At 65.5% G+C, this 13216-nt stretch overlaps 1 protein-coding gene across 1 annotated transcript in view; it reads right to left on the bottom strand.

Moving 5' to 3' along the window:
• Window positions 1-508: 508 nt before the first annotated feature.
• The window catches only part of MAP2K5 (mitogen-activated protein kinase kinase 5), a 141834-nt gene continuing 129126 nt past the window's right edge, over window positions 509-13216 (bottom strand). Inside the window, exon 22 of the mRNA XM_075575461.1 lies at window positions 509-1245. Within this exon, the coding sequence (XP_075431576.1) occupies window positions 1141-1245 (105 nt within the window). The 3' untranslated portion in view covers window positions 509-1140. The remainder of the gene's footprint in view (window positions 1246-13216) is intronic.

The following is a 13216-nucleotide window of genomic DNA, read 5'->3' as shown; positions in this document are numbered from 1 at the left end:
GAGTTATAGGGGGCGGCGATATGAGGTAATAGGAGGAGTTATAGGGAGCAGTTATATGGTGTAATAGGAGGAGTTATATGGAGCAGTTGGAGGAGACAGAGGGAGAGGTTATACCGAGCACTAGGTGAAGTTCTAGGGAGCGGTTATATGGGGCAATAGGTGTATTATGGAGGGGTTTTGTTGAGTAATAGAAGGATTTATAGGGGGGAAAACAAAACGTATGCAATGTGATTCATCAACTTCTGGCCTTTCTTTGCATGTTTCTTGTCCCCTTTGTTATTGTCATTAATATGATATAAAAAGAAAAAACTAATAATGCATTGGTTGCTCTAGTAAAATCATATTAATATTGTGTGTGTTTATATCACACACACACACGCACGCACGCACGCACGCACTATAATTTGAGATCAGTTCAATAGCTTGTTGAACCACCTGGACATGAAAGTCTAACTGAGCGTAAGCTCCGCGACACACATCAGGTGAAAGAACAGAAAGCCAAGGTAACTTGTGTATATAAAAAAGTTTGTTTAATAGAGAAAGCAGAAGTAACGCGTTGCATGGATCTGTGCCTAGGGAACAACCGCGCAGCACAGAGCACACTGTGCATCCAGCAACAAGGCTACTGCAGATACAGCAGCCGGGGAAGAGAAGGCGTTGCAGCGTGTATGCGACACCAGGGGTTCCGGGGGAACACAAGGGTGCCCTCCCCTAGTGAGTGCGACTGCTGACCCCCCCCATTTGTGAGACTGTCCTCCCCGAGTGAGTGACCCCCACCCCCCAATTTGTGAGTGAGCCCACCTCCCAGTGCGGGCGAGCTAAGGGTCCTTTAACCCTTTGCTGGAGCGGATAGTAACAGTTCTCTGCCATGTATTGCAAGTCCCCGGTGCTGAGGGGGGGTAAATATGTAACAGTCCGGGCCGCCCTCCCCCCGGTCCTGAGGCTTCTTCCTGCAGTGTTTGGCTTCTTTGGTTTGGTGACGGAGGTCCGGTTACCGGCAGGACACCGTGCACACTAAATACAAGTCAACTCCGTGAGGTATGGCTGGCTGCTCCAGCAGTGAAGAGGTTAATCCTGTCAATGCATTGCAGGCACCGCGGGTCCGAGTTAATCACGCCGAGCGTGCACAGCGATGCCAGCTCACTCCTGCCCATCCTGCGCCCGTCGCTCCTCCAGCGCCCGGCACACCCACATGGAAACCACCTCTGTGTTACCATCATTAAACTGGACGATAAACGGGTGACCCTGTGAGAGAGATAAGAGTGTCACTGTGCATCACATACAGCGTGTCCCCCCGTCCCGTGTTATACAGCGTGTCCCCCCAGCCCGTGTTATACAGCGTGTCCCCCCGTCCCGTGTTATACAGCGTGTCCCCCCGTCCCGTGTTATACAGCGTGTCCCCCCAGCCCGTGTTATACAGCGTGTCCCCCCGTCCCGTGTTATACAGCGTGTCCCCCCAGCCCGTGTTATACAGAGTGTCCCCCCGGCCCGCGTTATACAGCGTGTCCCCCCGGCCCGCGTTATACAGCGTGTCCCCCCGGCCCGTGTTATACAGCGTGTCCCCCCGGCCCGTGTTATACAGCGTGTCCCCCCGGCCCGTGTTATACAGCGTGTCCCCCCGGCCCGCGTTATACAGCGTGTCCCCCCGGCCCGCGTTATACAGCGTGTCCCCCCGGCCCGTGTTATACAGCGTGTCCCCCCGGCCCGTGTTATACAGCGTGTCCCCCCGGCCCGCGTTATACAGCGTGTCCCCCCGGCCCGTGTTATACAGCGTGTCCCCCCGGCCCGCGTTATACAGCGTGTCCCCCCGGCCCGCGTTATACAGCGTGTCCCCCCGGCCCGTGTTATACAGCGTGTCCCCCCGGCCCGCGTTATACAGCGTGTCCCCCCGGCCCGTGTTATACAGCGTGTCCCCCCGGCCCGTGTTATACAGCGTGTCCCCCCGGCCCGTGTTATACAGCGTGTCCCCCCGGCCCGTGTTATACAGCGTGTCCCCCCGGCCCCCGTTATACAGCGTGTCCCCCCGGCCCCCGTTATACAGCGTGTCCCCCCGGCCCGTGTTATACAGCGTGTCCCCCCGGCCCGCGTTATACAGCGTGTCCCCCCGGCCCGCGTTATACAGCGTGTCCCCCCGGCCCGTGTTATACAGCGTGTCCCCCCGGCCCGTGTTATACAGCGTGTCCCCCCGGCCCGCGTTATACAGCGTGTCCCCCCGGCCCCCGTTATACAGCGTGTCCCCCCGGCCCGTGTTATACAGCGTGTCCCCCCGGCCCGTGTTATACAGCGTGTCCCCCCGGCCCGCGTTATACAGCGTGTCCCCCAGGCCCGTGTTATACAGCGTGTCCCCCCGGCCCGTGTTATACAGCGTGTCCCCCCGGCCCGTGTTATACAGCGTGTCCCCCCGGCCCGTGTTATACAGCGTGTCCCCCCGGCCCGTGTTATACAGCGTGTCCCCCCGGCCCGTGTTATACAGCGTGTCCCCCCGGCCCGTGTTATACAGCGTGTCCCCCCGGCCCGTGTTATACAGCGTGTCCCCCCGGCCCGCGTTATACAGCGTGTCCCCGGCCCGTGTTATACAGCGTGTCCCCCCGGCCCGTGTTATACAGCGTGTCCCCCCGGCCCGTGTTATACAGCGTGTCCCCCCGGCCCGTGTTATACAGCGTGTCCCCCCGGCCCCCGTTATACAGCGTGTCCCCCCGGCCCGTGTTATACAGCGTGTCCCCCCGGCCCGTGTTATACAGCGTGTCCCCCCGGCCCGTGTTATACAGCGTGTCCCCCCGGCCCCCGTTAAACAGCGTGTGTGTCCCGGCCCGTGTTATACAGCGTGTCCCCCCGGCCCGTGTTATACAGCGTGTCCCCCCGTCCCGTGTTATACAGCGTGTCCCCCCGGCCCCCGTTATACAGCGTGTGTGACCCGGCCCGTGTTATACAGCGCGTCCCCCCGGCCCGTGTTATACAGCGTGTCCCCCCGGCCCCCGTTATACAGCGTGTGTGTCCCGGCCCGTGTTATACAGCGTGTCCCCCCGGCCCGTGTTATACAGCGTGTCCCCCCGGCCCGCGTTATACAGCGTGTCCCCCCGGCCCGTGTTATACAGCGTGTCCCCCCGGCCCCCGTTATACAGCGTGTCCCCGGCCCGTGTTATACAGCGTGTGTCCCCGGCCCGTGTTATACAGCGTGTCCCCCCGGCCCGCGTTATACAGCGTGTCCCCCCGGCCCGTGTTATACAGCGTGTCCCCGGCCCGTGTTATACAGCGTGTCCCCCCGGCCCGTGTTATACAGCGTGTCCCCCCGGCCCGCGTTATACAGTGTCCCCCCGGCCCGTGTTATACAGCGTGTCCCCCCGGCCCGTGTTATACAGCGTGTCCCCCCGGCCCGTGTTATACAGCGTGTCCCCCCGGCCCGTGTTATACAGCGTGTCCCCCCGGCCCGTGTTATACAGCGTGTCCCCCCGGCCCGTGTTATACAGCGTGTCCCCCCGGCCCGTGTTATACAGCGTGTCCCCCCGGCCCGCGTTATACAGCGTGTCCCCCCGGCCCGTGTTATACAGCGTGTCCCCCCGGCCCGTGTTATACAGCGTGTCCCCCCGGCCCGTGTTATACAGCGTGTCCCCCCGGCCCCCGTTATACAGCGTGTCCCCCCGTCCCGTGTTATACAGCGTGTCCCCCCGGCCCGTGTTATACAGCGTGTCCCCCCGGCCCGCGTTATACAGCGTGTCCCCCCGGCCCGTGTTATACAGCGTGTCCCCCCGGCCCGTGTTATACAGCGTGTCCCCCCGGCCCGCGTTATACAGTGTGTCCCCGGCCCGTGTTATACAGCGTGTCCCCCCGGCCCGCGTTATACAGCGTGTCCCCGGCCCGTGTTATACAGCGTGTCCCCCCGGCCCGTGTTATACAGCGTGTCCCCCCGGCCCGTGTTATACAGCGTGTCCCCCCGGCCCGTGTTATACAGCGTGTCCCCCCGGCCCGCGTTATACAGCGTGTCCCCCCGGCCCGTGTTATACAGCGTGTCCCCCCGGCCCGTGTTATACAGCGTGTCCCCCCGGCCCGTGTTATACAGCGTGTCCCCCCGGCCCGCGTTATACAGTGTGTCCCCGGCCCGTGTTATACAGCGTGTCCCCCCGGCCCGTGTTATACAGCGTGTCCCCCCGGCCCGTGTTATACAGCGTGTCCCCCCGGCCCGTGTTATACAGCGTGTCCCCCCGGCCCGTGTTATACAGCGTGACCCGGCCCGTGTTATACAGCGTGTCCCCCCGGCCCGCGTTATACAGCGTGTCCCCCCGGCCCGTGTTATACAGCGTGTCCCCCCGGCCCGTGTTATACAGCGTGTCCCCCCGGCCCCCGTTATACAGCGTGTCCCCCCGGCCCGTGTTATACAGCGTGTCCCCCCGGCCCCCGTTATACAGCGTGTCCCCCCGGCCCCCGTTATACAGCGTGTGTGTCCCGGCCCGTGTTATACAGCGTGTCCCCCCGGCCCGTGTTATACAGCGTGTCCCCCCGGCCCGCGTTATACAGCGTGTCCCCCCGGCCCGCGTTATACAGCGTGTCCCCCCGGCCCGTGTTATACAGCGTGTCCCCCCGGCCCGTGTTATACAGCGTGTCCCCCCGGCCCCCGTTATACAGCGTGTGTGTCCCGGCCCGTGTTATACAGCGTGTCTCCCCGGCCCGCGTTATACAGCGTGTCCCCCCGGCCCGTGTTATACAGCGTGTCCCCCCGGCCCGTGTTATACAGCGTGTCCCCCCGGCCCGTGTTATACAGCGTGTCCCCCCGGCCCGTGTTATACAGCGTGTCCCCGGCCCGTGTTATACAGCGTGTGTCCCCGGCCCGTGTTATACAGCGTGTCCCCCCGGCCCGCGTTATACAGCGTGTCCCCCCGGCCCGTGTTATACAGCGTGTCCCCGGCCCGTGTTATACAGCGTGTCCCCCCGGCCCGTGTTATACAGCGTGTCCCCCCGGCCCGCGTTATACAGTGTGTCCCCGGCCCGTGTTATACAGCGTGTCCCCCCGGCCCCCGTTATACAGCGTGTCCCCCCGGCCCGTGTTATACAGCGTGTCCCCCCGGCCCGTGTTATACAGCGTGTCCCCCCGGCCCGTGTTATACAGCGTGTCCCCCCGGCCCGTGTTATACAGCGTGTCCCCCCGGCCCGTGTTATACAGCGTGTCCCCCCGGCCCGCGTTATACAGCGTGTCCCCCCGGCCCGTGTTATACAGCGTGTCCCCCCGGCCCGTGTTATACAGCGTGTCCCCCCGGGCCGCGTTATACAGCGTGTCCCCCCGGCCCGCGTTATACAGCGTGTCCCCCCGGCCCGTGTTATACAGCGTGTCCCCCCGGCCCGTGTTATACAGCGTGTCCCCCCGGCCCCCGTTATACAGCGTGTCCCCCCGGCCCGTGTTATACAGCGTGTCCCCCCGGCCCGTGTTATACAGCGTGTCCCCCCGGCCCGTGTTATACAGCGTGTCCCCCCGGCCCGTGTTATACAGCGTGTCCCCCCGGCCCGTGTTATACAGCGTGTCCCCCCGGCCCGTGTTATACAGCGTGTCCCCCCGGCCCCCGTTATACAGCGTGTGTGTCCCGGCCCGTGTTATACAGCGTGTCCCCCCGGCCCGTGTTATACAGCGTGTCCCCCCGGCCCCCGTTATACAGCGTGTCCCCGGCCCGTGTTATACAGCGTGTGTCCCCGGCCCGTGTTATACAGCGTGTCCCCCCGGCCCGCGTTATACAGCGTGTCCCCCCGGCCCGTGTTATACAGCGTGTCCCCGGCCCGTGTTATACAGCGTGTCCCCCCGGCCCGTGTTATACAGCGTGTCCCCCCGGCCCGCGTTATACAGTGTGTCCCCGGCCCGTGTTATACAGCGTGTCCCCCCGGCCCGTGTTATACAGCGTGTCCCCCCGGCCCGTGTTATACAGCGTGTCCCCCCGGCCCGTGTTATACAGCGTGTCCCCCCGGCCCGTGTTATACAGCGTGTCCCCCCGTCCCGTGTTATACAGCGTGTCCCCCCGGCCCGCGTTATACAGCGTGTCCCCCCGGCCCGTGTTATACAGCGTGTCCCCCCGGCCCGTGTTATACAGCGTGTCCCCCCGGCCCGCGTTATACAGTGTGTCCCCGGCCCGTGTTATACAGCGTGTCCCCCCGGCCCGTGTTATACAGCGTGTCCCCCCGGCCCGTGTTATACAGCGTGTCCCCCCGGCCCGTGTTATACAGCGTGTCCCCCCGGCCCGTGTTATACAGCGTGTCCCCCCGGCCCGTGTTATACAGCGTGTCCCCCCGGCCCGCGTTATACAGCGTGTCCCCCCGGCCCGTGTTATACAGCGTGTCCCCCCGGCCCGTGTTATACAGCGTGTCCCCCCGGCCCGTGTTATACAGCGTGTCCCCCCGGCCCGTGTTATACAGCGTGTCCCCCCGGCCCGTGTTATACAGCGTGTCCCCCCGGCCCGTGTTATACAGCGTGTCCCCCCGGCCCGTGTTATACAGCGTGTCCCCCCGGCCCGTGTTATACAGCGTGTCCCCCCGGCCCGTGTTATACAGCGTGTGTCCCCGGCCCGTGTTATACAGCGTGTCCCCCCGGCCCGTGTTATACAGCGCGTCCCCCCGGCCCGCGTTATACAGCGTGTCCCCCCGGCCCGTGTTATACAGCGTGTCCCCCCGCCCCGTGTTATACAGCGTGTCCCCCCGGCCCGTGTTATACAGCGTGTCCCCCCGGCCCGTGTTATACAGCGTGTCCCCCCGGCCCGTGTTATACAGCGTGTCCCCCCGTCCCGTGTTATACAGCGTGTGTCCCCGGCCCGTGTTATACAGCGTGTCCCCCCGGCCCGTGTTACACAGCGTGTCCCCCCGGCCCGCGTTACACAGCGTGTCCCCCCGGCCCGCGTTATACAGCGTGTCCCCCCGGCCCGTGTTATACAGCGTGTCCCCCCGGCCCGTGTTATACAGCGTGTCCCCCCGGCCCGTGTTATACAGCGTGTCCCCCCGGCCCGTGTTATACAGCGTGTCCCCCCGGCCCGTGTTATACAGCGTGTCCCCCCGGCCCGTGTTATACAGCGTGTCCCCCCGGCCCGCGTTATACAGCGTGTCCCCCCGGCCCGTGTTATACAGCGTGTCCCCCCGGCCCCCGTTATACAGCGTGTCCCCCCGTCCCCTGTTATACAGCGTGTCCCCCCGGCCCGCGTTATACAGCGTGTCCCCCCGGCCCGTGTTATACAGCGTGTCCCCCCGGCCCGTGTTATACAGCGTGTCCCCCCGGCCCGTGTTATACAGCGTGTCCCCCCGGCCCGTGTTATACAGCGTGTCCCCCCGGCCCGCGTTATACAGCGTGTCCCCCCGGCCCGCGTTATACAGCGTGTCCCCCCGGCCCGTGTTATACAGCGTGTCCCCCCGGCCCGTGTTATACAGCGTCCCCCCGGCCCGCGTTATACAGCGTGTCCCCCCGGCCCCCGTTATACAGCGTGTCCCCCCGTCCCCTGTTATACAGCGTGTCCCCCCGGCCCGTGTTATACAGCGTGTCCCCCCGGCCCGTGTTATACAGCGTGTCACCCCGGCCCGTGTTATACAGCGTGTCCCCCCGGCCCGTGTTATACAGCGTGTCCCCCCGGCCCGTGTTATACAGCGTGTCCCCCCGGCCCGTGTTATACAGCGTGTCCCCCCGGCCCGTGTTATACAGCGTGTCCCCCCGGCCCGTGTTATACAGCGTGTCCCCCCGGCCCGTGTTATACAGCGTGTCCCCCCGGCCCGCGTTATACAGCGTGTCCCCCCGGCCCGTGTTATACAGCGTGTCCCCCCGGCCCGTGTTATACAGCGTGTCCCCCCGGCCCGTGTTATACAGCGTGTCCCCCCGGCCCGTGTTATACAGCGTGTCCCCCCGGCCCGTGTTATACAGCGTGTCCCCCCGGCCCGTGTTATACAGCGTGTCCCCCCGGCCCGCGTTATACAGCGTGTCCCCCCGGCCCGTGTTATACAGCGTGTCCCCCCGGCCCGTGTTATACAGCGTGTCCCCCCGGCCCGCGTTATACAGCGTGTCCCCCCGGCCCGTGTTATACAGCGTGTCCCCCCGGCCCGCGTTATACAGCGTGTCCCCCCGGCCCGCGTTATACAGCGTGTCCCCCCGGCCCGTGTTATACAGCGTGTCCCCGGCCCGCGTTATACAGCGTGTCCCCCCGTCCCGTGTTATACAGCGTGTCCCCGGCCCGTGTTATACAGCGTGTCCCCGGCCCGTGTTATACAGCGTGTCCCCGGCCCGTGTTATACAGCGTGTCCCCCCGTCCCGTGTTATACAGCGTGTCCCCCCGGCCCGTGTTATACAGCGTGTCCCCGGCCCGCGTTATACAGCGTGTCCCCCCGGCCCGTGTTATACAGCGTGTCCCCGGCCCGTGTTATACAGCGTGTCCCCCCGTCCCGTGTTATACAGCGTGTCCCCCCGGCCCGTGTTATACAGCGTGTCCCCCCGGCCCGTGTTATACAGCGTGTCCCCCCGGCCCGTGTTATACAGCGTGTCCCCCCGGCCCGTGTTATACAGCGTGTCCCCCCGGCCCGTGTTATACAGCGTGTCCCCCCGGCCCGCGTTATACAGCGTGTCCCCCCGGCCCGTGTTATACAGCGTGTCCCCCCGGCCCGTGTTATACAGCGTGTCCCCCCGGCCCGTGTTATACAGTGTGTCCCCGGCCCGTGTTATACAGCGTGTCCCCCCGGCCCGTGTTATACAGCGTGTCCCCCCGGCCCGTGTTATACAGCGTGTCCCCCCGGCCCGTGTTATACAGCGTGTCCCCCCGGCCCGTGTTATACAGCGTGTCCCCCCGGCCCGTGTTATACAGCGTGTCCCCCCGGCCCGTGTTATACAGCGTGTCCCCCCGGCCCGTGTTATACAGCGTGTCCCCCCGGCCCGTGTTATACAGCGTGTCCCCGGCCCGTGTTATACAGCGTGTCCCCCCGGCCCGCGTTATACAGCGTGTCCCCCCGGCCCGTGTTATACAGCGTGTCCCCCCGGCCCGCGTTATACAGCGCGTCCCCCCGGCCCGTGTTATACAGCGTGTCCCCCCGGCCCGTGTTATACAGCGTGTCCCCCCGGCCCGTGTTATACAGCGTGTCCCCCCGGCCCGCGTTATACAGCGTGTCCCCCCGTCCCGTGTTATACAGCGTGTCCCCCCGGCCCGTGTTATACAGCGTGTCCCCCCGGCCCGTGTTATACAGCGTGTCCCCCCGGCCCGTGTTATACAGCGTGTCCCCCCGGCCCGTGTTATACAGCGTGTCCCCCCGGCCCCCGTTATACAGCGTGTCCCCCCGGCCCGTGTTATACAGCGTGTCCCCCCGGCCCGCGTTATACAGCGTGTCCCCCCGTCCCGCGTTATACAGCGTGTCCCCCCGGCCCGTGTTATACAGCGTGTCCCCCCGGCCCCCGTTATACAGCGTGTCCCCCCGGCCCGCGTTATACAGCGTGTCCCCCCGGCCCGTGTTATACAGCGTGTCCCCCCGGCCCGTGTTATACAGCGTGTCCCCCCGGCCCGTGTTATACAGCGTGTCCCCCCGGCCCGTGTTATACAGCGTGTCCCCCCGGCCCGTGTTATACAGCGTGTCCCCCCGGCCCGTGTTATACAGCGTGTCCCCCCGGCCCGTGTTATACAGCGTGTCCCCCTGGCCCGTGTTATACAGCGTGTCCCCCCGGCCCGTGTTATACAGCGTGTCCCCCTGGCCCGTGTTATACAGAGTGTCCCCCCGGCCCCCGTTATACAGCGTGTCCCCCCGGCCCGTGTTATACAGCGTGTCCCCCCGTCCCGTGTTATACAGAGTGTCCCCCCGGCCCGTGTTATACAGCGTGTCCCCCCCGGCCCGTGTTATACAGCGTGTCCCCCCGGCCCGTGTTATACAGCGTGTCCCCCCGGCCCGTGTTATACAGCGTGTCCCCCCGGCCCGTGTTATACAGCGTGTCCCCCCGGCCCGTGTTATACAGCGTGTCCCCCCGGCCCGTGTTATACAGCGTGTCCCCCCGGCCCGTGTTATACAGCGTGTCCCCCCGGCCCGTGTTATACAGCGTGTCCCCCCGGCCCGCGTTATACAGCGTGTCCCCCCGGCCCGCGTTATACAGCGTGTCCCCCCGGCCCGTGTTATACAGCGTGTCCCCCCGGCCCGTGTTATACAGCGTGTCCCCCCGGCCCCCGTTATACAGCGTGTCCCCCCGGCCCGTGTTATACAGCGTGTCCCCCCGGCCCGTGTTATACAGCGTGTCCCCCCGGCCCGTGTTATACAGCGTGTCCCCCCGTCCCGTGTTATACAGCGTGTCCCCCCGGCCCGCGTTATACAGCGTGTCCCCCCGGCCCGTGTTATACAGAGTGTCCCCCCGGCCCGTGTTATACAGCGTGTCCCCCCGGCCCGTGTTATACAGCGTGTCCCCCCGGCCCGCGTTATACAGCGTGTCCCCCCGGCCCGTGTTATACAGCGTGTCCCCCCGGCCCGTGTTATACAGCGTGTCCCCCCGGCCCGCGTTATACAGCGTGACCCGGCCCGTGTTATACAGCGTGTCCCCCCGGCCCGTGTTATACAGCGTGTCCCCCCGGCCCGCGTTATACAGTGTCCCCCCGGCCCGTGTTATACAGCGTGTCCCCCCGGCCCGCGTTATACAGCGTGACCCGGCCCGTGTTATACAGCGTGTCCCCCCGGCCCGTGTTATACAGCGTGTCCCCCCGGCCCGCGTTATACAGTGTCCCCCCGGCCCGTGTTATACAGCGTGTCCCCCCGGCCCGCGTTATACAGCGTGTCCCCCCGGCCCGCGTTATACAGCGTGTCCCCCCGGCCCGTGTTATACAGCGTGTCCCCCCGGCCCGTGTTATACAGCGTGTCCCCCCGGCCCGTGTTATACAGCGTGTCCCCCCGGCCCGCGTTATACAGCGTGTCCCCCCGGCCCGCGTTATACAGCGTGTCCCCCCGGCCCGTGTTATACAGCGTGTCCCCCCGGCCCGCGTTATACAGCGTGTCCCCCCGGCCCGTGTTATACAGCGTGTCCCCCCGGCCCGCGTTATACAGCGTGTCCCCCCGGCCCGTGTTATACAGCGTGTCCCCCCGGCCCGTGTTATACAGCGTGTCCCCCCGGCCCCCGTTATACAGCGTGTCCCCCCGGCCCCCGTTATACAGCGTGTCCCCCCGGCCCGTGTTATACAGCGTGTCCCCCCGGCCCCCGTTATACAGCGTGTCCCCCCGGCCCGTGTTATACAGCGTGTCCCCCCGGCCCGTGTTATACAGCGCGTCCCCCCGTCCCGTGTTATACAGCGTGTCCCCCCGTCCCGTGTTATACAGCGTGTCCCCCCGGCCCGTGTTATACAGCGCGTCCCCCCGTCCCGCGTTACACAGCGTGTCCCCCCGGCCCGTGTTATACAGCGTGTCCCCCCGTCCCGTGTTATACAGAGTGTCCCCCCGGCCCCCGTTATACAGCGTGTCCCCCCGGCCCCCGTTATACAGCGTGTCCCCCCGGCCCGTGTTATACAGCGTGTCCCCCCGGCCCGTGTTATACAGCGTGTCCCCCCGGCCCGTGTTATACAGCGTGTCCCCCCGGCCCGTGTTATACAGCGTGTCCCCCCGGCCCGTGTTATACAGCGTGTCCCCCCGGCCCGCGTTATACAGCGTGTCCCCCCGGCCCGCGTTATACAGCGTGTCCCCCCGGCCCGCGTTATACAGCGCGTCCCCCCGGCCCGTGTTATACAGCGTGTCCCCCCGGCCCGTGTTATACAGCGTGTCCCCCCGGCCCGTGTTATACAGCGTGTCCCCCCGGCCCGTGTTATACAGCGTGTCCCCCCGGCCCGTGTTATACAGCGTGTCCCCCCGGCCCGCGTTATACAGCGTGTCCCCCCGGCCCGCGTTATACAGCGCGTCCCCCCGGCCCGTGTTATACAGCGTGTCCCCCCGGCCCGTGTTATACAGCGTGTCCCCCCGGCCCGTGTTATACAGCGTGTCCCCCCGGCCCGTGTTATACAGCGTGTCCCCCCGGCCCGTGTTATACAGCGTGTCCCCCCGGCCCGCGTTATACAGCGTGTCCCCCCGGCCCGCGTTATACAGCGTGTCCCCCCGGCCCGCGTTATACAGCGTGTCCCCCCGGCCCGTGTTATACAGCGTGTCCCCCCGGCCCGCGTTATACAGTGTGTCCCCCCGGCCCGTGTTATACAGCGTGTCCCCCCGGCCCGCGTTATACAGCGTGTCCCCCCGGCCCGTGTTATACAGCGTGTCCCCCCGGCCCGTGTTATACAGCGTGTGTCCCCGGCCCGTGTTATACAGCGTGTCCCCCCGGCCCGCGTTATACAGCGTGTCCCCCCGGCCCCCGTTATACAGCGTGTCCCCCCGGCCCGTGTTATACAGCGTGTCCCCCCGGCCCCCGTTATACAGCGTCCCCCCCGGCCCGCGTTATACAGCGTGTCCCCCCGGCCCGTGTTATACAGCGTGTCCCCGGCCCGCGTTATACAGCGTGTCCCCCCGGCCCGTGTTATACAGCGTGTCCCCCCGGCCCCCGTTATACAGCGCGTCCCCCCCGGCCCGTGTTATACAGCGTGTCCCCCCGGCCCGCGTTATACAGCGTGTCCCCCCGGCCCGCGTTATACAGCGTGTCCCCCCGGCCCGTGTTATACAGCGTGTCCCCCCGGCCCGTGTTATACAGCGTGTCCCCCCGGCCCGCGTTATACAGCGTGTCCCCCCGGCCCGTGTTATACAGCGTGTCCCCCCGGCCCGTGTTATACAGCGTGTCCCCCCGGCCCGTGTTATACAGCGTGTCCCCCCGGCCCGTGTTATACAGCGTGTCCCCCCGGCCCGTGTTATACAGCGTGTCCCCCCGTCCCGTGTTATACAGCGTGTCCCCCCGGCCCGCGTTATACAGCGTGTCCCCCCGGCCCCCGTTATACAGCGTGTGTGTCCCGGCCCGTGTTATACAGCGTGTCCCCCCGGCCCGTGTTATACAGCGTGTCCCCCCGGCCCGTGTTATACAGCGTGTCCCCCCGGCCCGTGTTATACAGCGTGTCCCCCCGGCCCGTGTTATACAGCGTGTCCCCCCGGCCCGCGTTATACAGCGTGTCCCCCCGGCCCGCGTTATACAGCGTGTCCCCCCGGCCCGTGTTATACAGCGTGTCCCCCCGGCCCGTGTTATACAGCGTGTCCCCCCGGCCCGTGTTATACAGCGTGTCCCCCCGGCCCCCGTTATACAGCGTGTCCCCCCGGCCCGTGTTATACAGCGTGTCCCCCCGGCCCGCGTTAT

The sequence above is a fragment of the Ascaphus truei genome, chromosome 18 (assembly GCF_040206685.1).
Source record: "Ascaphus truei isolate aAscTru1 chromosome 18, aAscTru1.hap1, whole genome shotgun sequence".
Taxonomy (NCBI): Eukaryota; Metazoa; Chordata; class Amphibia; order Anura; family Ascaphidae; genus Ascaphus; species Ascaphus truei.
The sequence above is the reverse complement of the archived record's forward strand: the minus strand, read 5'-3'. Positions and strand labels throughout refer to the sequence as shown.